The sequence below is a fragment of the Danio aesculapii genome, chromosome 7, assembly GCF_903798145.1.
Source record: "Danio aesculapii chromosome 7, fDanAes4.1, whole genome shotgun sequence".
Classification (NCBI taxonomy): Eukaryota; Metazoa; Chordata; class Actinopteri; order Cypriniformes; family Danionidae; genus Danio; species Danio aesculapii.
Genome location: NC_079441.1, coordinates 25635766 through 25660771, shown reverse-complemented (window position 1 = coordinate 25660771; position 25006 = coordinate 25635766). Strand labels below are relative to the sequence as shown.

The window sequence follows — 25006 nt, the reverse complement described above, 5'->3', positions numbered from 1 at the left end:
GTAAACTCTGCACAGAAACGTCGGCTGGTTTGGTAAGGACTAAAACCAGTGACGTTCTTGCTGTGAGGCAAAGGTCCACCCATCTGCTGTGTCCACCCATCTAGGAAATGAGGAGGAGTAGGGGGGGATTCTTCAAAACGAAGATGGCTGTGATATGGAACTTAGGGTATTTAAGGTGGCTTAGGAATCATCTGATTGGTGAATCATTAATTGGATAATGCAGGACCAGCCGCAAGCAATCATAAGCACTTGATCCTCTCGAAATTAGTTTAGAAATAAACTTTACTTAGATGTGCTGGTCAGTTACTTTTGGTTGTTCCAAGCACAAGGATAAAAACAAGGGCGGGGCCATGCTTTTGGAGGGGTTGCCCCAAAACTTTGGAATAATTTGCCTCTCCGTGTTAGACAGACCAAAACCCTCTCTGTTTTCGCTTTGGCTTTTAATACCATATGAGAGTCTTATGTCTGCTTTATTTAGTTCTTTGTTACATAGTTCTTTGTTTTAGATGGTGTTTGCATGTACAGCACTTTGTTAAACACTTGCTGGTTTTTTAAAAAGTCTTTCTAAATAAACATTAACTTGACTTGATTGACTTTGTTGTTATTTTTAATTATACTAAAAATCTAAGGTCAATATATATATGGGAGAAGAGAGAGAGGATGGATCGGCAAAGGACCTTGAGCCAGGAATCGAACTCGGGTCACCGTGGGCCCATCGGTGCTATATGTCGGTGCATAATACCGCTAGCCTATTGGCACCGACAAAGGTCAGTATAATTAAAACTTTTGAGTCAGCAAAAATGTTTTACATTTTCATCAAATTCAACAAAGTATAATGCAAATTACTCTTAAACTTTTCATAAGAGAAAATACTGATTTACTGAAACTAAACTACAGAACTACATTCTCAAAAACAAAGGCCAAAAAACTAACAAAAAAAAAACAAAACAAGCAGCACAACTGAGCACAATAGTACTCATAATTAATAACATTAGTCAGGAAAAAAAAATTCAGCTTTTTTAGTAAAATGTTAATGTGTGTTTTATTCTATAAAGTTCTGATGACATTTCTTTCCAAATATCAAATAAAAAATATTGTTATTTCTAAATGTATTGTTTTTTTTTGTCTGCTTGTTTCTTTGTTTTAAATGATTGTTGGTCAGAATAGGAAATACTAACAGTTATTCCACTAACCTTTTTATTATATTGTCTCAAAACTAATATAAACATTTAAAAAAATGGCACATTTTTGTTAAGACATTTAAAATGTAACTTTAAATAATAATAATAAAATTTTGTAGAAATGTCAAATGTAGTTTACGGAATAAAACAAAGTTTTACCCAAACACATAAGTATAGATTGTAAATATAGAGAACATTAGAATCAAGTGGACTCAAATTTTTCCGTATATGTCTACATATATATTTCTATTAAAGTGTGCTGCATGTAAAATTGTCAGTTGGCAAGAGACAGGGAAGAGAAGAAAGTTTCAGGAGTGTATTTTACAGCCGCTATATTCATTTCTGTTAACAATTTCTGCATGAATCCATCCGGGTGGGAGACACACACTGTGTTCACTCTGCATGGCAACACTACCACAGTAATTTATTCGCAAAAGTACAGTCGGGCTCAAACCCACACTGGCTGCTTTTATTTCATGCGCTCAGCGGTTTGTACTGCTGCTGTATCTCATCAACTCCGCCAAAGCAAACCATGACAGATTCTTTATGTCCCTCTGCCTCTCAATAGACATCTCTGGGACTTGTTTGACATCCTACCTTCAAGCTTGTGGTGGTGAGTCCTCTTCTCAGGGTGACAAACGACGAAATGTTTGATGACTGGTTCAGTCTTGAAGAGGAGCTTGTCAAACCTTGCAGAAGTTGGACTGGATTAGGCAAATGTTTCAGACCTGCTAAAATACTTGTATAATGGTCCATCATTATTGTGCTCACTGAGTCTTATGGTACATTCAATTGGTACACCAGTTTAACTAGATGTTTCTTCAACTATGGGAACTTGTTTACTATCAATGTCCAACAGTATATGCACTACCGGTCGAAACTTAAGATGTTTTTAAATAACAATAGAAATGTATAACAAGACAGCACTGTTTTATCTCAACATTTTTTAAATTAAATAATAGTATTTATTTAAAAAACTATTTCAACTTACATTTTTTTTTATTATTTACTTATTTATTTATTTATATAGTTATCTTTTTGAAGGCCTTTATCTTTTTTCGTATGCCTTTACTGTTATTTTTGATCAGTTTAATGCAGTTTATTTGACATGTCGGAAAATGTTGAAGAGTATTATAATGCACGAAATTATAATTTTTTTTTTTAAATCATGAAAATATTGATTACATTTCCATTAAATCTCAAATGACATATTGTTTTTAACAGAATTCTGTGATTTAAAAAGTATATAATTTAAAAATAATGGGTAGTAAAACTTATATTTGTAATATTTCAGCTTATTTGGATAATTTCACAGCTAGCATCTTGTAGCCTAAGCCAGTGGTTTCCAATTTATTTATTTATTGGATTGCGACACCTTGGGTGACTATGTTCATTTTAGGACACAGTAATATCGTCGGATGCAGCAGAATAATTTTATGGCACCAGGTTAAACTTTTTGACACCTTAATAGCACTCATACATTAAAAATAAATACAGGCCACTACTGAACATGGAGGATGGTCTCCGAGTGGTGGTCGCCAATTCTACCGCCGGTCACTATTGGCGGTCGCAATTGGTGTTTGTGCATCTTTGCGATCAAGGATTGTATATTTATAACCACCACCAGAATATTGGGGTTCACATATCACTGGCATTGTTTTTTAGGGGTCGTGGGCTGAAAAGTTTGGGAACCCCTGGCCTAAGCTACACACATTTACCATTTACAATGGTCAAACTTGCAAAATTTGTCAAAATTTCTCTTTTGACTATTCATTACCATTTCAATTACTATTTCAATTAGTATTTCAATTCATTACCATTGAATTAGGGAGTGGTTTGCATTAACCAAGCTCCAATGTATTCGATCACATGTGTACCTCTGTTTGGTAGAGTTTGGTAGCCACTATCACGGCTTAAGCCCCCAATCTGTCCACCGACCACAAGCAATTCAGGCTCGCTGAGGAATGCCCGTATCTCAACCTAGATTTCCAGGAAAACAGAGCCAGAACTCAATTAACATTAAAATGTGGCTTTATCTGGGTACTGTTCAGCTTGGCACAAACCTTATGATCTCCATTAGAGAACTGTCCAATCTCACGATCACGCTTGCGCTCATCAGACTGCCGTTTCAGGCCCCGGACTGAAGTGTGTCGGATGACGGAGGTCTCTTTGGGTAGAGGGGGCACAGCTGGAGGGTGTTCGTCTGGGCTGTAGAGGTGAGGGAGAGGTGGTCTAGGTGGTGCATCTTCTTCAGGCTGAATATGTACAGATAAAACATCCATAAGTTTAGATGAATGGACAGAAGTAGCATTTGGTTACATAATGCTTCCCTGTCTCCGATTTAAGTAGGAATCAGGTTTAAAGGTGTGGAGCTGGGGTGGCAGAGGGATGCTGAAAGTCGAGAGAATATGGAAATAGGACATGTTTGGTTATTTACAGGGGTTGTGATTGGATAATAAAATGACTGTCAAAATGAATAAGCCTTATCAAAACATCTGCAAGTGCTCCTCCCAAAATTTGTTTATAACACATCACTTTATGTTTGGACAGATTTCATCAAAACTCATGTTTAAGTGATCGCTTAAATCCACTTTTACAGTATGCGTTTCAAAAAGTCATTAGGATATTTGTTCATTTCATCTGTAAAAACTTCTACCTAAAGCTACAGTAAACATCTATTCTGTGGGTTATGGTTAAATTTGACAAACTCACCACCAAAAGCTCAATATTCCTGAAGTTAGAAATACTAGAAGACTATCCTAAACACTGAATTAGGGCTGAGATGAATCAATAAGAGGGATTTTTAGATGGTATTTTATTTTTAGATATAAAATATAAAAAAATATCAGAGCAGCTGTTTTGTTAACAGCACTAACCAATGAAACATTATTCTTTCAGTTCAATAAGTGCCACCTACTGGAAGATAGTGAATTAGCTTTTCTTGCATAGTTTGTATAGTGGTGGTCATAAACTATAATTAAGTTTAAAGATCTCAATTCAAATGAGTAGAGGCTTGGACCCAGAAATAGATTCCCATACATCTCAAATTAACAAACGGATAAGCACTGCATTAGGCCTGTCACAATGCCACCTGTGAACGTTTTTCATTCTTTCATTCATTCATTCGGATACCATTCCAGCTGCAACCCATCACTGGGAAACATCCATACACGCTCATTCACACACATACACTACAAAAAATTTAGCCTACCCAATTCACCTATACTACGTTTTTGGACTTGTGGGGGAAACCGTAACACCTGAGAAAAACCCACGTGAACATGGGGAGAACATGCAAACTCCACACAGAAATGCCTTTTGTTAATCGTTTAAATTTATATTAGGCTATTTATTAAGTATCTGTACTGTATTTGACATGGGCCTGTTGGTTAGAACATCTCTGCAGCAGTTTGCATGTGTCAAATTGTAAAAGTAGACTAAAAAAAATATTTATAAATAAACAATATCCTACTTAATAATAACAATAATAGATTAGATTTAGATTAGATTCAATTTATTGTCATCACACATGTACAAGTACAAGGCAACGAAATGCAGGTAAATGGAACCCCCCGATCGTGCACAGACATCACAACTCCAGGGAAGACAGGTCACGGGAGGTGGAACAGGAAATAAAATAGACAGGAAAAAGAGGCAAAAAAAAAGTCCCTCTCACCTTGCTCTTAAGTTAGAGCACCGTGAGATCAGGGATAAGAAAAAGCCCCAGCAATCTAGCACAAAAACACACCGACAAGACATAACATTGCCACAGGGGATGGGAACAGGGGGTGTGGAAATAGTCCGGTAAGGGCGGGCAGCCATCAGGTCCTGCAGCCATGGAGGCGCTGGTCGCAGACCTGCTCACCCCCTCCAGTGGGTGAAAGCATACGAAGGCGTTGGATTGGGGCCAGGAAGTGTCGTGCTATGTATATGTGTGTGTGTGTGCGTAAGCCTGTATAGTCCAACAGGTGTCCTTGACGGGGAGCAGGAATTTCAGAGCGTCTCCTTATCTTGCTATCCGGGAGAAGTTGTTTTCCTCCAGCCGAGGCCGTCTGGCAGGAGAAAAGAAAACACAGGGAAGCCGAAAGAGTGGAAAGATACTTCAACTTTAGGTCAATACCTGCCAATTTCACAGATATTTAATGTCCATCACATGTCTCCAGATCTGGCCAAATTTTGTTGCAAAGCTGCTAACTTCACCCCGATGTTTTCCAGTTTGCGATCTAATATTGCAGTCTGATTATTAGCAAGCCTGCCCATCAGCGCTTCAATCAAGCCGGCCAGCCTGGTGGGGTTTTGAGCAGCACTGACCGCTTTCATCATTCGTCGATACGCCAGGGCCCCGCATAAGCCCATCAGCAGAAACCCTGTTATCAAAGTTCCGAATAGGTAAATGTCTTCAATATCCTCCAGAGACAGAGCAGCCAGGCACAGGACGCGCCACTTCTCCCACCCGTCCATCACGTATCCAGCTGCAAACGTCCCCGCAGGACATGTGGGCTCTCCCGAGCCCAAACTTCTCGTCGAGAAGATGGTGTCAATCGCATTCAGAGACCAGTTGATCAAATCCATAATTCCTTACTTGTTTGGATAGCAGGGCACGGAGAGTCTCAGAGATAGAATAAGACAAAGACAAGAGGAGCTAGCGAGGAGAGATATGGGACGGAGAGGGAAAAAGTGCGACCGCCTTCGCCGAGAGCCAAAGAAGAACATCATTAATATTATTAATATTATTATTATTATTAAAGTATGATTTTTTTCCATTTCCAAATAAATAATAAATATTAAATTTCATCTATTAATAAATAGCCTTATTATTTATTTATTTATTTATTTATTTATATACAATATTAGAATATGTGTTAGCTTTTGTAAGTGATTTTATGTTAATTTAGAACAGACTTTGGAATATTCTTAATAATATTTGTAATGGAAACACAGGCCCTATTTGTGCCATTTACATATATTTCAATTAATATGGAAACTGAGTGCATGTTTTTACCAAAACTAATGTTGGATTTTTTTTAAACGCATGTGCGTGTAAAACAATATAATTTGCACAAAGTAATTATGGGGTTCTTCTCTAAAGAAGTTGTTACCACCCTGTTTAGAGCATCATTATGGGCGTTTTACGTTATAACTAACGTGGTTCAAACAATGGATCTGCGACAGAGAAACTACGGGTTTTGGGAAACACTCGTCACTACATCGTTCTTTTTCTTTTATGATAGTTCAGCCGTGAGTTACGTCGTTGTTTGGGAAACGCACCCCTGTGCATCATTGCTGGTTATTCATTTTCACTCACCCATTTTGGCTTGATGGCTGTGTGCGACAGTTGCAGGGGCTGTTGGGTACAGGGCTGCACAGGGCTGAGATGTGGGCTGGGTTGAGCAGCTTTTAGTTCCCCCATGGATGGGCTGGCGGAGAGTGAAGGCACTGCGGACAATGACGCTGAAGGCACGAGTTTCCTCTCTGGGTCACACAAACATCCCAAATGTTTACAAAAACAAAAACACATGCATGATTATCAAGATGATCTCTATGTGGGGTCGCGTGTGATGATATCTGGCCTCAATACCTCTGGCTGTGTTCCAATGCATGGGGGTGATGGCAGGCAGGGAGCCGCTCTCACCTGGATTACGCACTGAGTCAATGGTCACTCTGTAGTTTGCTTTGCTTGAGCTCAGCCCTGCGAGCACATCTTCGATCCGCCACAGTTCTTTCCTCATCTGAGATTTCTCCTGCTGCACACAAACACAGATTTGAGTTACTGCATGTAGGATAAAATAAAATAAGGAATTACAAAATGAAGTGCATAGAACATTTTAGTCCCAGACAGTGTTTGGGGAAAGTTACTTTTAAAAGTAATGCATTACAATATCGAGTTACTACACACAAAAAATTGGCATTGCTTAGTTTCTTTTTATGAAAAGTAATGCATTACATTACGTTTCATACCTGCCTGAGGCTTGATCTCTTTCAAAACTTGCAGGGTATTTTTCTTCTCTGTTTTTTTTAATAGAGGAGCTCTGCATTTAACTAAACACTTTGAAACCTACACCTTCATTTAGCTCAAATGAAAAAAAAACTAATAAAAACAAGATTTGAATAATGTTACCTTCTGAAAACTTCATGACACGGTACATAACATATACACAGATTAAGTGACGTTTTTTTATAAACTAATTTCGAGAGGATCACGTGCTTATGATTGATTGCAGCCGGCCCCGCATTCTTCAATTTATGATTCACCAATCAGACGATTCCTAAGCCACTATGAATACCCTAAGTTGCATATGACAGCAATCTTCGTTTTGAAGAATCCCCCCTTCCACCCCTACTCCTCCTCCTTTCCTAGATGGGTGGCACGGTGGCCCACTAGCCCCGTGGTTAGCACTGTTGCCTCACAGCAAGAACGTCACTGGTTTTAGTCCTTACCAAGCCAGCCAACATTTCTATGCGGAGTTCTCCCCATGCTCATGTAGGTTTCCCCTGGGTTTCCTGGTTTCCTCCCACAGTCCAAAAACATGCAACTTAAGTTAATTGATTGATCCAAATCGGTAACATAGACATGCTCCTAGTAAGTAGTTATCTCTTAAGAGCAATCACTATCTGTTCATTAGCTACTACAGCAGGGGAGTTCTCGAGATCTACCTCAGCTCAAACTCCCCTCTCACCTTGCAAACGGGAGGGGGCCCTGGGCTCGGGGATCTTATGAGCTCAGAGCTCTCTCATGGGACAGCATGCCAAACAAGCTTTATAATCAATCATCAGCTAAGTTTGAACTCTTGAATGATAGTTTAAAGCAATGTGTTTGCTACTTTTGTATTTTTGTCTTAGTTGAATTTTTGCCTTATGAGACCACCTCATTTTCTTCCATGTGTTCAAAATAATAAGAATACTTTCATCACATAAACGTAAGACTCTGCCATCTTGGTTTTTGTCTGTTCCTGCAGGGAGCTTATTCTCTCATTGAGTGTGATTCAACATGATTACACTAATTTTAATTCATCAAACTATTTTAAAAGCATATTAATTAATCTAAAAAGTTACTTGAGTTACATTTTTGAAAAAGAAACTCAAATATTACTTACATTTTTTAAGTAATGCTGTTATGTTTATCAGCGATCTAGCGGCTGCAGATCGCTAACAGACTGCAAATCTGCCATTTTTGGACTACAAGATCCAGTCATGCACCACACACAACTGGTTCCTGATCATGACTGATGCATATACACAGCCGGAGGATTGTCAAAGACTGATTACATGGACTATAAAAACAGCACAAACACACACATTGTTGGGGAGTCTTGTTAATCTGTATAATGAAACATTACGACGCATTCTCCTTGCCTTGTTTTGCTGTGTAATTTGACCTTCGCCTTGTTTGTTTGTGTACGTTGCCTGATGCCTGCCTGTTGACCTTCTGGCTGTTTAATTAACCACGACTCTGGATTGTCCTTATACATCTGTTTGCTCTTAAGTTGACCGTTGCTTGCCTGACCACTCTCTGTCTAAATAAAGACTCTGCACCTCTGGATCCACACCTCTGTTCTCAGCGTCACTTCACTGTTACACAAGACTCAGCAACTTCTGTGTGTTTGTGTGCTGATTTTATATTCTATGTGATCAGTTCATGAGCGGCTTCAGCTCTGAGTTTGCAGTGAGAAAGGATCTAGCCAGGTGTGTGAATGGTGCATGACAGGATCTTGTAGTTCTTTTGCTGGCAGATTTGTGGTTCTCCAGCAATCTGCATGGGCTAGATCGCTGGTGATCGTGACAAATGCGCTACTTTACTCATTACTTACAAAAGTAATATTATTACATAACTCGCGTTACTTGTAATGCGTTAGCCCCAACACTGGTCCCAGATACAGTTGAAATCAAAACAACGGACTAGAGAACAAAACAAATCAGAACAAAATGGTCAAATTTTCTAAGATTTGTCTTTTTTTGTTATTCTTTGATGATATTTTCAACACTGATGATAATAAAAAATACATTTCTAAAGGACCATATTTAAATGACAGACTAGACAATTGGTGCAGAGCTTTGAATAACATGAATAATTTACTTTTAGAGAGTATTCACACAGGTAGCAATAAATTACAATAATATTTCACAAAATTACAGTTTTTTATCAAATAAATGTAGCCTCAATGAGCAGTAGAGGCTCATATCAAACACATTAAACAATGTCAATGTTTCCAGACTGTTTTTGACTGAAAGAAAGAGTGTAAAACAATGTTGCCATTTTATACATGCACATTCCTTCATTATGCTTTGTTTCATTAAAAATATAGAAAACCACTTTCAGTATTCAGATTATTCATTCATTTTCTTTTCGACTTAGTTTCTTTATAAATCCGGGGTCGCCACAGCAGAATGAACCGCCAACTTATCCAGCACATTTTACGCAGAAGATGGCCTTCCAGCTGCAACCCATCACTGGAAAACACCTATACACACTCATTCACACACATAGACTACTGACAATTTAGCCAACCCAATTCACCTGTACCACATGTCTTTGGACTAGAGGGGGAAGCCAGAGCATCTGAAGGAAGCCCACGCAAACACTGGGAGAGCATGCAAACTCCACATAGAAACGTCAATTGACCCATCCAAGGCTCGAACCAGTGACCTTCTTGCTGTGAGGTGACAGCAAGAAGGTCAGAAGGTAATATAATATAATATAATATAATATAATATAATATAATATAATATAATATAATATAATATAATATAATATAATATAATAAAGAGCAGAATAAAATAAAAATACATTCTAACCACTGTGATCACTGTTAAAAAAAACATGATGACCATGAGGCTTGTCTTTGATTTTTCTAAGAGGCAAATTTAGAGCTCAAAGGGGGCACTGAAGAAAAGGATAGGATTTTCTCTTATTTGTATTTTCATAAAAAAACACAAAAAACATAATTTATTGACCATGTCTGTGTGCGCTCTCACACAAACACTTGAGAAATCAATAATGTTGGACACTGTATGCCTTGTTCTTACGGCTCTATCACACTGATCAAAAACTGACATTAGATCTTCACTCCGGCTCCGAGAGCTGCATCTCTCTTTCATTACTTTGTTCTTTTTCTATCAATTACCGGACCGAGAGGTGAATGCTGAATAGAAAAGTAGGCTGACACGGTTTAACATCTTCTGCAACACACTCTGCTGCTCAAACACTATCGATACTTAAGTTTGGAAGCACGCATTAAAGAAGTAAATCTGAAATAGAATTTTCTGGGCTTCAGTAAAGAAAGGCTGCCTGCCATTGATATCACTCCTAGGTGTGGTCTTTCTGACCTGAGAGAGAGCACTGTGGGTCATCTGGTCTTGAAGGGCTGAACGCAGTCTGTCCACATCCCTCTCCATGTGGCTGTACTCTGACCAAGCGTTCTCCATCTCCTATTTAACACACAGCAGAAGCAAGGATTAAAGGGATAGAACTCAAAAATGTACATTTATTTATCATTTACCTGTTCCAAATCAAACTAACCACAGAAAGAAATGTTTTGAAAAATATTAGTAGCTAGAAGCCTTTGACTTTCATACAATTTTATTGCTATGAAAGTCAACAGTTACTGGTTACTAACATTAATCAAACCATCTACTTTTTTATTTTCAACAAACACAAAAGAAAGTCATAAAAAATCCAAACTTAGTTTAAAACTAGATTAAAGACACATTTCGTTGCATTAGCTTACACATAAGACACGAATGCTTTTGAAATCCAAATCCCCTGAAGGATTGTTAGTCTGCATTATTTAGGGAAACCGGAGCCGGGAACACTTCCCAAAAGACATTATAAATTGAACGGCATCTGCGCTTATGTTAGTCTGTTTTTATTATTCCCGAGGTCTCCATAATCCTGGACCAGGCCGTATTCTGAGCAGCTGCTGTGGTGGTCATGGAGGAGTGGAGAGCATGAGACTGATTCCTATAAGACCCCAGTGACAGACGAGTCTGAGCATTGATCCTGAAGGGCCACCTGTACAACAGCTGGTGACCTCTCCACCTGCAGCTTCTCCATGATGGGCGTCCAGAGTTCTCCAGCCTCCGGCCTATAGACTGCAGCTCTGCACAAGAAGCTTGGCCAGAAGAGAAATGGTCGTGCCCAACTGAGCCTGAGGGTTTTTTTTCCTTCACTTTTGTCAATTGGTGAAGTTTTTTTCCTTGCCGCTGTCGCCACTAGCTTGCATGGTTCTGGACTTGTGGAGCTGCACATCGATAGATTTGCTCTTCAGTGTTTGGACTCTCAGCAGTGAAAATGAAACCACACTGAACTGAACGAAACTGAACTTAAACTCTGAAAACTGAATTGACACAGTTTCAATCTACTATAATCTTCTACGTAAAGCTGCTTTGATACAATCTACATTGCAAAAGTGCTATAGAAATAAAGATGAATTGAATTGAACTACTTTTTGAGTCATTCTTTAATAATATTTAATAATAATTATTACATTTTTGGTTGAAGTGTTCGTTTTATACTACTACAATCATCTGACATCAGATTGACATCAGTTTCTGGGTCCAAATGCAAAAGCAAACAACAAATGGTGCTAACATACACTCACAGTGTGCTTTAATACTATTAAAAATCATGATTTAAATGTTTATATCCATGCCTAAAATTTTATGATCAGATAGTGATTTATAAATAATTAAAATATTGGTGTCTGGGGTTCAGCAAGTCTAGAGACTGTAGTTTACAGCGGTGTTTCTCAAGCACGTTCCTGGATGACCACCAACACTGCTTCTTTTGCATGTCTCCTTTGTCTGTCATACCCATTACAGGTCCTTCCATCTCTGCTAATGAGCTGATGATCTGAATCAGCTGTGTTTGATTAAGGAGACATGTGCTGTGTCCCAATTCGCATACTATCCGTCCTAAATAGGAGATAAGAGTTAAATATAACAGTTGAAAAGAGTTTGCCTGGTTGGCCTGTCAAAAAGTATATGATAATAATTAATGGTATTTCCTCAGAGCTTAAAAAAAATAGAAAATGCTATAGTTCAAAATACAAATTTAGATTTTAGTCAAAAAAAAAAAAAATATATATATATATATATATATATATATATATATATATATATATATATATATATATATATATATATATATATATTATATAAATATATATATATAAAATAGTTATCTTAGAAGATTTGCCGGATGGGTACCACGGTGGCGCAGTGGGTAGCAAAATCACCTCACAACAAGAATGTTGCTGGTTTGAGCCTCAGCTGGGTCAGTTGGTGTTTCTGTGTGGAGTTTGCATGTTCTCCCCATGTTTGTGTGGGTTTCCCCCAGGTGCTCCGGTTTCCCCCACAAGTCCAAAGACATGCTGTATTGGCGAATTGGGTAAGCTAATTTGTCCGTAGTGTACATGTGTGAATGAGTGTGTATGTGTTTCCCAGTGATGGGTTGCAGCTGGATAGGCATCCGCTGCGTAAAACATGTGCTGGATAAGTTGGCGATTCATTCCGCTGTGGCGACCCCAGATTAATAAAGAGACTAAGCCGAAAAGAAAATGAATGAATGAATGGCATGGATATTTTTGGGGTGTGTATCCTCACCGTGGACACCTGTGAGATGTCTGCCCTGATGTGGACCACGTCCTCTCGTAACAGCTTCTGCTGATATGCGATCTTCTCTGCATGGGCGGGCTGGTCCTGGTACTGCTCCATCTGCTGATGGGAAACATCTAGAACTGACTCCAGCTTGTCCTAGATAAGGTAAAACAGACACAAATAAAGATGTTAGAAAGAAAAAGAACTAAGGATGAGATACACTAAGGCTGCACGCTAATTTAGAGGTTTTCATTGGCATTTGTGCCTTCTATGGTAAAGCCTAAAACTAAACATTTAAAACAAAAAATATAATATGAATTACAATAGAAATGGTCATTTTAAAAGGATGGATGAACAAGAAACAAAATGTTAAGCTAATTATTGTAGGTTGCCACTTTCAACATATACTGTATGGTAAATGATACTTTTTGTAATGCACAACCATTTTGATAAACCAGATCATTCCCATTATAACCAGCTATGCTAAGTCATAATGAAATTTTGAGTTTGATTATAGATTGGCGACAGATTTGGGATATTATTAGGTTACACTTTATTTTGATGGTCCATTTGTTGAATTTAAGTTACATTGCAACTAATTCTCATTACATTATAAGTAGACTGTTAGGTTGGGGTTGGGGGTAATGTAAGTTGACATGTACTTTCTTGTAGTCAGTTTAATGTCTGTTGAAGGAGCAGTATAAACAGATATTAAGCAATCTACTAATACTCAACTGGACCATCAAAATAAAGTGTTACCTATTATTCTTATATTTGCCTTCAAATAATAATATTACCATTCTAAAAGTTTGTATTTAACGTTGTATATTTTATATGTTCACGCAAAAAAAAAAATATATATTTTTTTTTTATTTAATTAATATTTTTTAGTTAAAAATATTGTAAAAACAGCAATACTGAGAAATGTTTAAATGTTAATTATTTCTGTTATGGCAAAGATTAATTTTCAGCAGCCATTATCCATTTTTTTGTGTCATAAGATTCTTTAGAAATTATTCAGAAATGATAATATGCTGATTTGGGCCAAAAAAGCAAGATTTCTCATTATTTATTAATGATAAAACAGTTGCGCTGCTTAATATTTTCATGAAAACAGAGATCATTTGTAATTTTTACAACATTATTTTTGATAAAAATAGATGTATTTAAGAGCACTTTAGATCAATTCAATGCATTCTTATTAATTAAAAGCATAAAATATCTTGAAAATAAAAGACTTAAAGACTATTTTAGAATATATAATAATGTTATACCTATAAAAACTTTATTTTAATGCTTTATATTCATGTTCTCCTAAAATATTTGTAATTTTAATCATAAATACAGTAAAAATAGCAGTACAAAGAAAGATCAAAATGTTAATTATTAAATATAAAAATATTAATTATTCCTGTTATGGCGAAGATCAGATTCTTCAAGAATCATTCAAGAATTAATGATATGCTGATTTGTTTCAGAAAAAAAATCTCATTATTTATCAATGGTAAAACAGTTGTGGGGTGGCACGGTGGCGCAGTAGGTAGTGCTGTCGCCTCACAGCAAGAACGTCGCTGGTTCGAGCTGCAGCTGGGTCAGTTGGCATTTCTGTGTGGAGTTTGCATGTTCTCCCTGCGTTCACGTGGCTTTCCTCCGGGTCCCCCCACAGTCCAAAGACATGCGGTACAGGTGAATTGGCTAGGCTAAATTGTCCGTAGTGTATAAGTGTGAATGGGTGTGTGTGGATGTTTCCCAGAGATGGGTTGCGGCTGGAAGGGCATCCGCTGCATAAAACAAATGCTGGATAAGTTGGCGGTTCATTCCGCTGTGGCGACCCCAGATTAATAAAGGGACTAAGCAGACAAGAAAATGAATGAATGAAAACAGTTGTGCTGCTTAATATTTTCATGAAAACAGAGATCTGTATTTTTTGCAAATGTTTTCATGATAATACATGTCTTTATAGTCACTTTAGATCAATTCAATGCATCCTTGATATATAAAAGCATAAAATTTTTTGGAAAAAAATGTAGCGAGACCAGTTTAGAATAAAGAATTTAGATAAGGAAAAAAACAAGAGTACCTTATCTTCTTTGAGTGTGCGTATCCTGGCCTCCAGCTCCTGTAGGATCTTGTCTTGTTCGCATAACCTACTTAGCTTTACCTGGGGAGACAATCACAAGCAATAATAATAAAACATGGTCACCAAACAAGAGGGCACGACAGAAACGAATCACACAAACATATCAAACAGAAGGCCGACTGAAAACATTCTTCTGCTATTCCATATTCAACGTTCGCCACCATTGAAGATGTTCATTAGCATAAACTCCACGCACCCAAGACAATTTTGGTGTCATTATTTGCAGAAACAAACAGCATTTTCTCAGTGAAAAATGGGTTATAGGGTACGTGTGTGCGTGTGAGAGACAGAAGCTGCAGAAGTGTCTTGTTTACGGTCTTCCTCGTGCTGCCTGTTTATTCTCCACTGTTTATCATTCCCTCCGATTAATTATTAAGCTGTTATTATTTTACCGCCTCATATTGTTGTTTTAACAGCATCAATAATTCATCACACGGATAAACCCACCAACAAAATTCTTATAAATTGTTAAACTAAAACAATGTTAATGATAAAAAGCCAGGACTTCCAGATTATTTACCTCCAATCAAACAGAAAACGAAGAGAGCACTGGAGTACAAAAAAATCAAGCTGAAAAATTTACAAGCCCAAAGTATGAAACTCCCCTTGCATGTATTTTTCTCTTTAAATTGAGCATTGAATATAAAAAGTCCTCGTCAATAATTTCAATTTCTTCTCCACACCGACAGCTCGCTTCTCCCCACAGCATGCACCGCTGCCTCGTTTCGATGCCTGTGTTTACTCGCACAAATTCAGGCTTGAGTACTGGATTTTTCTGCAAATGCAAGTGGAGAGCGAGAGGGGAGACAGGGGTCAGAAAGCAGGTATTAATAAAGAGAGGTGAGAACTCACGTCTATGTCACTCTCAGCAATTTTAACAGGCCGAGGTGGTCGATCTTTAAGCGAGTCACGTCCGGTTACCTGTTGACAAAATGCAGAAAGCTCATACACTTTCAAAGACTGGGCATTAACATCAAGACTATGATGCTGCATTGATTTTGCCTATTGACAAAAGGGGCTGTTGAAATCAAGTAAACAAACTATGCTTTGGCGAGAAAAATAAAAGAACAAGACCGTAATGTGTTGTGATGGAAAAAAAAAATGGAAAAAACAAAACAAACCAACACTGTTTTTTGGAAGCTCAGCGATGTGTTTACGGACAAACAGCAACTGGGGTATTTGGGGATAGCCGCAATGATCCACCCTAAGCGCTGCTCTTTCGTTGGCAAAGTATCAATACTTTTCATCGGGTGAACTTGACATGAACCATGTGGGAGGGAAGCGTACGACAAGCTGCATCCCCACGAAAGACTATCATTTAGTGATAAACAAGGGTTAGCTGAAGGATACAGCATAAGTAAGAGCAGCTGTCGGTAAATGTTCACTCATTAACAGAAAACCTCAGACTCTAGGATCATTTCTTGATTCTTTTAGAGATCACTCAGTCCAAAACTAACACTCTTATTGTTCCAGGAGATCATCAGGACATAAAAAAGATCATTTTAATCGAATCTGAAAATTTTGGGGCCCTTCACTGAATGGCTGTTCTTACAAAATTCTAACAGTTCAAAACATCCTTAATCTCATAGGGCTTACGTGGACAGCACATTTGAGCTCTGAAGTGGCTATTTAAAATACTTTGAATATTTGATATTTTGTTACAGACATACAGTGTCATCCTGCAACTGTTTTGCAGCATATGAAATGTCCCAAACACTATTTTTAACTGTCCAAAATGTGAAAAAACACACTCTCTGATTGTCAAAACATGTTCAAAAAAATGTATGTTATATATGCATAAAAAAAGTCAGGAAAAAGTGTTTTATGTAAATTCAGACCACGAGTCCACATATATGGACATAATTTTTCTCTTAAAGTACATCATAACAAAAGATGATACTTAGGTTTTATTCTAATTAGGTTCCAATAAGCCCAAACAGCAAAGAGAAATAAAAAAATGGATGTAAAAAAATCTCTTTGGACCTTTTAAAGAGCCCCTGTTATGGGTTTTTGAAAACAATTTTCCATGTAGTGTGTAACACAGCATCTTAGTGAAGTGAAATATCCAGTTAAGGCTTAAATCTGAAAGTGCACCATGTTTAAAACTATTGATTCATTTATAAAAGAGTTGACTTTAAGTGGTTCGAATGAATCGCCCCGGTAACGAGTCTTTAACAAATAAATCGCGGAACGAATCATCTGGGAGTTGTTGGGATAATTAGGTAAAAATAAATGCATATTATAAGACAATGAAATTGTTTTTTGACCTTGCATGCTTATCAGCCTGTTGTTGGAGACCGCAAAACCAAAATATGACCCTTTTTAACTCACAATATGGGCTCTTTAAACAAAAGCTCAGCTAATTCAATTATTTCGATGAGACACGAATGGTTATTATGATGAACTGATTCATTTTGGGCTTTTATCCACATACTGTATAATCACTGATAAGCGAACACCAACCAAAGCTCAACCATACCTGCTTGACATGCAAGAACTAATCTCATTGGTTCTCGCAGAAGATCAAAGAAGATCATTGGTTTCTGTCAGTCAGGCACAATTGCGTGAGCTTTCATGACCTAATTTGAATGCAGTAAACATTGTTTACTGGAAAATGTTGTTTCTGAGGGAAAAAAAAGCTTGAATCTTATGAATCAACTGTCTCTTTAGAAGAACTATTCAGAAGAACATTTAAGTGGTCCAAAACCTTTCATCAAAAGTCATGCTAAACTATTGAGCAACACCCATCCTTGTCTTTTTTTTTTTACTATTTTGAAAAGCATTCTCGATCCTGTTCAAATGTTTACTACAGTACAATAAAACCCTCAATTAAAGGGACAATTAATTCACCTAATATTGAAAACAGACTCTCTGATTTACTCCAAATGCAAAAAAAGATCATTTGAAAAATGTTGGTAACTGTAGAAACTGACATGTATAGATTTTAAAAAGTCCACTAGTTTTCAAAATATCTTCGTGTTCATCAAGAAAATAAAATATTTTTAGGACCAGTGATGACAATCTATTATTATTATATTATCATCTTCATTTTTTTAAACTCTGAAATCTGGATCTTTTAAGCTGCGCTGATACAATCTACATTGCAAAGCGCTATATGAATTGAATTAATAAACATGAATTGAATTATTAATATTATTATTATTATTATTATTATTATTATTATTATTATTATTATTATTATTATTATTAATAATAATCATTTTTGGTTGAACAGACTTTCAATGTATGGACAAACACATTTCAGATTTCATTATAAAGGTAGTAAAAGATTAATGTATTTTTTATGGCTTTGCAACAACCAAGGCTGAGTAAATAATGTTCATTTTGTGGTCACCACTGGCTTGCTTGGATTGGGACTTGTGGAGCTGTGCATTGATGGATTTGCTCTTCAGTGTTTGAACATTCAGCAATGAAATTTTAACCACACTGAACTAAACTGAACTTAAACTCTGAAATCTGGATTTTACTAGAACTTCTATGTTCAGCAGCTTCGACAAAACCTAAATTGTAAAAGCACTATATAAATAAACTTAAATTGAATTTAACTGAATTGGTGAATAATCCTTTATAATAAGCAGTCTTCTCATAATAGTTGCAACAGATGCAATCTCAATGATCGGAGCAGTATTGATACGTTACCAAAAGAACAACCTTGGGTGTCCTTAAAAAACAACAACAAATAAATAAATCAAATCTTTCAAAATAGCACATGCACATGGTTTGGCATGACCCTACAGATCATAAGCAAAGGCACGCAACAACAGCGGTCCGGAGGGAATTACATCACTGCAGCAGGTGAAGGCATGAAGTGGTCACATATTGTGCACACCATCCATACATTCAAACAGAACGCACTGTGTACCGAATAGATGAGAGGCTCAATACTTTTCATCTGTTTGAAATGAAGATAAAAAAGGTTTTCTGTGAACTGTGGATATACATGTAGGCAAAGTATACATTTTAACTAGGAATTAACAATTCGAGAAAGTAATGCACTCCACATCAAACAGGATAGGAAAAGTTCGTGACCATAAAGTTTTGACCAAAGCTGAGATAATTTACATAAGAAGTATAAAGGCAATTAGGGCTGCAAAATATTTTGAATTTACTAAAATATTGCAAATATTAAAAAAAAATAAATAAATAAAAAAAATAAATAAAAATCACAATAGTTTGAGAAAAATGATTAGCAATATAAAACATTTAACGTTAATGCCGATACTGTAGCACAGAATTTTTTTTAAAGTAACTAAAATAGGGTCAAATGTTACTATTGAGGAAATTTCTGTTTAGATTTTTTTAAAGTTTTTTTTTATTACACACTACATTGTTGTGTTTTAAAAATTGCTATGAAAATCTTGCAGTTGATATATTCTGTTAAAAAATTTTTATTAAATACCAGTAACTTTTTTTTATACACACAAAAAACTGACTTTTGCTGCTTTTATTTAAAATAAGTTAAAACAACACATTTCTGAAGATTTTTTAGGGGCAACTTAATTGTTTTATGTTTAATCCACTTAAATGTGTAAAAACGATTAAGTTAACTTAATCGCTTTGTAAAAAATGCTGGGCTCCACATGATTCCTTTATGTTGTCCCAACAGAGTGTAGCTGTAACGAATTTATCAATATATTTTAATACAATTTATTGCAATGTTTACATATGTTATTGTATATAAAAATAGGAAACACCAGCCTGATCTCATGAGAAAATGTAAGTATTTTACGTTTTGTCAATTTAGTGGCTAATTCGTTTTAAAAAAGGAGGCGTGGCACCCAACCCCACCCCTAAACACAACTATCATTGGGCAAATCGTACTAAAATTTACGAATAATAATCGTACAAATTCATACGAATTAGCCACTAAATCAAAAAGTTCAGAATTGCCGTGAGATTGCTGATAGCCGAGAATCATTTCGTGTAATGTCTACAAAAAGAGTTAAATTTATTGTGTTAATATTACAAAATTTTCTGCACAGGTTGTTGACAAATGTGCCAAAAGAATGTGAAATGTACAATGGCTAGGCATGAGACGATAATCCTTTTCAAGGTATACCGCAGTTTGGAAAAGTCAAGGTTTTAAGATCGTCCAAATTTTTTGCTATACCGTTCCTAAGGTATGTAAAGAAATGTTATTTACATTTTTTGTTTTTTAGGACAACCGTATCTCCAGCAGAAAAAAAATCTGTGTTTTTTTTAAATAAATGACGACAGCAGAAGTCAATGATTCATATGAATTATTTAGCCTGACATGTTTACTGTTCCAAAATCTTTTAAATGTTTCTCAAAATACCAATTTTTAGGTTCAAATGGAATGTTTTTTTACCCAGACATTTAAAATCGTATATATTTGAGAGCAGCAATCACAATACCGTGAAACCATGATATTTTTATCAAAGGTTATCATACCATCAGAATCTTATACCGGCCCATCAATGACAAACTTACAGAATTGTCACATAACACACTACATTATTAGAATGAGTTATCATATTTTCTTCAATATTGTGCAGCCCTATAGGCTAATGATGCCAGCGCACATGGGAAAGACTTTTAAGAATCAAGTTCAAGTGTAAATCAATTGTCTGTCCTCCCATGTCTTAAAATTTGCAGCCATCATTAGTCATAACAATCATGCATGCACCAAGACTTTTACTGCTGAACTTCAGCATAAAAATCTGATTTCTTTCAGCAGTAAAAGCCTAAAAATCACACATTGCTTCTCTTTGAATATTGACTGATGTAAATTTGAGAATTCGCTCTACACGTCCTTCAGGGTTAGAGAGCAGAGCAGATGTTACAGAGACTAAGGAGGGGGAATAAATCAGAAAGAATTTGTGCCTTGAGGAGAGAGGGAGAAGATGGGAGGAGGAAGAAGGTGAAGGCAGATCCACAAGAGCCCACCTTCAGGTCTAAATACTCCAGGTCCTTCTTCAGCTGGATGTAAGTGTCATCTGCCTTTAAGTGAGAAATTAAGAAAGTGGTCACAACATCTGACTGAGGGCACAGCCAAAATCTGATTGATTTTCATGCACACGGAAAATGCAAATTCTGCTTCATTTACACATGTACAAGTGCATGTAAACATGAGTCATTCGTTCTCCTAATATGCATCATTCAAACCTTTGGGGGTCATTCATTTTTAAGGATCCATTAAATTGATCCAAAGTGACAGTAAAACGTATAGATTGTTACAAAATAAAAGAATGATTTCTATAAATAAATTTATAGAATTTTTAAATAAATCATTTTAACATCTAAAGATTCCTAAGATTAAATTGTATGAAAAATTCTCAATATTACTGATTTATTGGTTAGCAAAAGACTTCTTTCAGGGAAATTTAAAAAATCCTATTCACAATCTCTTTACTGTATCGATCATTAAAGGGATCGGTCACCCAAAAATGAAAAACCAGTCATCAATTACTCTTCCTGTACTTGCTGTTTCAAACTCTTATGAGTTCCTTTCCTCTGTTAAACAATAATCAAGGTTTTGCTGGAAACCTGTAAATATTGCCTTCCATGGTATTTATTTTTTTCAACTATGTATTTCAATGGTTACATGTTTTCAGCTTTCATCTAAATATCTTCTTTTGCGTTCAACAGAAGAAATAAAATTATAAATGTTTGGAAACAATTGATGGTTTAGTAAACAGTGAGTACATTTTAATTTTTGGGTCAACTATCCCTTTAATAAACATACACTATGATTTTTTTTTTGTAGTGACAGCTTAAGAAACAATGACAAAATGGATCTCTTTTAAACAAAATTCAAATACTTGTACTACAGTTAGATCCCCTAGTGTTTCACGATTTATTTTTGTTATTTTTTGCGCTAAAAATGACAGAAATTTCTGGACAATTTAGCGATGAAATTTTTTTTTATAATAATAATTATATATATATATATATATATATATATATATATATATATATATATATATATATATATATATATATATATATATATATATATATATATATATATATATATATATATATATATGATATCTATATCCTAGGGTAGGTAGCCTATTATGTCAGGTGTGCAATCTGACACAATGACAATGATACAAATCATAAAATAAAGCTTCTTTATTTTGGTCTCTTGTCAAGACAAGATCTAAAACAGATCTAAAGCGGTAGGAATTAAGCCAAAGGAAGGTTGTATAACTCTTATTTTTATCCACCATCGTACTTTCTCTCTCAGATTTCACTCCCTGGAGCATCTCACATGTTTCTCACTCAGGACATGCGTAAGGGCTTCCCCAACCACAATACACCTAAAACACGGATTACCGTAAAACTGGTCAACGCCAGAGAAGCGTTTTCTCTCATTAACTGCAGGGAAAGAGTTAAACTAAATCATTTATCGATTTGATCCACATCATAATACAAGCCATAGATGTAAAGCACAAATAATGTCCATCAACTCAGATATGTCCATCAGCCATCACCCTTGAACCAATCTCCATCATTGTAAGCTGCTTGCTTTTCTGTCTGTTCCATTGCTGTTTGTTAGATGTTTGCTCCCAATTTCTTTTGTAGTCACAGAACAGCCAATTCGCACCAAAGGATGTCTAATCACATCTTTGCATTGACTTCACATGTAAATCACTCGCACTTTATCTGCGTCTGCTTACTGCACAGGTTGCAAAACAACCCCACCTCCATCTAATGTAATGATTGTGAGGGCGCAGGTGAGACGTAATTTTTCGAGAGCCACTCAAATACATCACGTGCGATACGTAAGCAATGCCTATAAGTCATGTAAAACAATTAATTGCAAACTGAAATAAATATAATTTGATTATATGGTTTGGAATTGGATGCTTTATGAGATTATTTACATTTTTTGCAATTATTTAGAGATTAAATTAAGAATTTTGCTGGATCGCAAAAATTTGTGGCTTTTTGTTGATTTTGCGTTGGATTCAGTATTCGCAAAATCGCGAAAAACTAGGGGGTTATTTTACAACAATGCTGTAGATGTATAAAAACTAGTTTTAATGTAAAACCTATCAAATATTTAAACTTTATTACCTAAAACTGCATATATTGTATACAGTACAAGTAAACCAGCAATGATTTCAATGTTTGCTGTTCATAGGGAAAAATCATGTGAATGCAGGCAAGTCAACAAGCAACATGCTGTTAACAATCTGAGGAGCAATCTGGAAATCCAAAATACAAGAAAGAAAGAAAATACAAAAAAGTCCAAAACCAAAAAAATAAAAAAGCAAAATGCACAGAAAAAGATCCTCAAAACCACAAAACAGGCTGTTACGTCAAAGTGCGCAGCCCAAGCTGTGTTGTGTTCTACAGCAGACTCCATGCTAACGGAGAGCTAAGACCAAAACAACGCAATCACAACTAGAACCAACAGCGCACAACTGTAAAGATGAGTACAGTATGAGGGTTAAGGAAAGAGGGGCATGATATGCTCAGATGAGGGGAGGGGCTCGGGGTGAGTTGAGGGGGGAATGTGACCCTCTAACCTGCAAACTGGGGCCTGAGAGGCCGTTGTGCTGGTTCTGGAGGTGTGTGAATGTGTCGCTGCGCACGCTGGCCAGCTTGGCCCGGTGTCTCCTGAGCTGGATGAGCAGCAGGGTCAACTCCTCCGGCTGCAGGACAGCGGGGAGACGGGAGAGAAAGCACTTCAAGATCTGACAACCATAGCGGCGCCAAGACGTCGCGTAATTTGGCCAATAGGAGTGAGTTCTGGAGAACTTTAACTGACAGGCTATAACTAAACATTTTAACTCGCTGTCTCAAAACTAGAAAGCAAAAAGTTCCTGGTGGCCGAAATGTCATCTAGCAAGCAGATTTTCTGTGTCATTGTTTCCTAGATGGGGATCAAGGAAATACTTTTTTGAAAGGAAGTCCTACCGTTTTTCCGTGCAGACTCGGAGCGCTGACTGTGTGTGTGATGTAGCCCATTGTTGGCATGGATCTCCTTTCTAGTTGCGAGGTCTGTGAAAACACAAAAGCACATATATTGGTGGTGTGTTTATACCAATGTAATAAATTAAGTCTTCTTGCTATTATTCTTTTATGCATACAGTGTGCATGAGGGAGATTTTGTCAACGGCACAGTAAATGTATACACAATGCACGAACAGCCTGAGTTTTCTAACTGTGAGTAAATGTAAGGACATGTGCTATCAATTGTTTTGGCACTAAATTGTTTGGTCAATACTAGTCAAACTAGACAAAACATAGACAAATCAGACAAAATAAGAGCAACAAAAAAATCTAGATGTAAGCAGCAATTGATAGGGATCAAGCACTAAGGTTATAAGATGTAGAAAATCAAGCTTTGGTGATAGGGTGTGTAAAGGGTATAATCAGAAGGGGTTTGGGTGGTTTAGATGACCCATCTCCCACTGTCAGAGGTTCAGAATGTGTCTGTAAATGAGCTCCCTTGTCCCATTTTCACTGATATGCCAATACAAATTGTGGGGAAAATAAGATTTTAGGACAAAGCGGAATCCTTTGCTAGCTGGTCACTTGTTCGCCCTCAAAGCAAGCGGCACTCGTATTATTTACCATCAAATCAGCCTAAAACTGCAGTCATGGTATATTTTTTGACTTCAGCGCATCAGTTTGGGCCAATGCAAACAATTATTTTTCAGAAGCTCAACATCCAGCTGACCAACAAAATGTCAAATCTACCTGAGACATGATCAATACAGGAGGCCGTCTTTTATTTTAATGTTGTTGAATAGAGAAAAACATTTCACAAGCAGAATTCTTAAAATTGGACTTTATTCTTCGAACACAAAATTACCAATAAAATAAAGAGTCAAGCACCAAAACCAGTCCATCTGGTACTAAAATGCAATTACTGTACGTTCACACCGAACGCGGCGAGAGCGTCAAAGTAGCCAGAAGTCATTCATTTTTAATGGGAGCCGGCGGCGATAAGTGGCGAGGAGCAGCGTGGCGCATCTTTGCCAGTGTGGGCGGCAAGGAGAGTTGAAATCAAGTCGACTTTATGGTAATGAGCTATGACGCAGTTCTGCGGCAAGCAATCAGAATTAAGAAGTCCACTGCTTGAGATTCC

The 25006-nt window shown here is 36.6% G+C and overlaps 1 protein-coding gene across 18 annotated transcripts in view; it reads right to left on the bottom strand.

Annotated features, from left to right (window-relative positions):
• Nucleotides 1-25006, bottom strand: part of plekha7b (pleckstrin homology domain containing, family A member 7b) — a 192801-nt gene that overhangs the window by 19982 nt on the left and 147813 nt on the right. For 7 of the 18 annotated variants that reach the window (XM_056461436.1, XM_056461430.1, XM_056461431.1 and 4 more), the window contains 12 exons: nucleotides 23830-23913; nucleotides 23439-23564; nucleotides 20782-20898; nucleotides 15769-15837; nucleotides 14857-14937; nucleotides 12783-12932; nucleotides 10506-10607; nucleotides 6760-6925; nucleotides 6487-6653; nucleotides 3245-3436; nucleotides 3059-3161; nucleotides 1779-1870 (listed from right to left, as the gene is read on the bottom strand). In XM_056461436.1, coding sequence (XP_056317411.1) covers nucleotides 1779-1870; nucleotides 3059-3161; nucleotides 3245-3436; nucleotides 6487-6653; nucleotides 6760-6925; nucleotides 10506-10607; nucleotides 12783-12932; nucleotides 14857-14937; nucleotides 15769-15837; nucleotides 20782-20898; nucleotides 23439-23564; nucleotides 23830-23913 — 1449 coding nt within the window. Of the gene's footprint in view, nucleotides 1-1778; nucleotides 1871-3058; nucleotides 3162-3244; nucleotides 3437-6486; nucleotides 6654-6759; nucleotides 6926-10505; nucleotides 10608-12782; nucleotides 12933-14856; nucleotides 14938-15768; nucleotides 15838-18799; nucleotides 18830-20781; nucleotides 20899-23438; nucleotides 23565-23829; nucleotides 23914-25006 lie in introns of all 18 variants that reach the window. The other 11 variants (XM_056461434.1, XM_056461435.1, XM_056461432.1 and 8 more) reach the window with 11 other exon arrangements.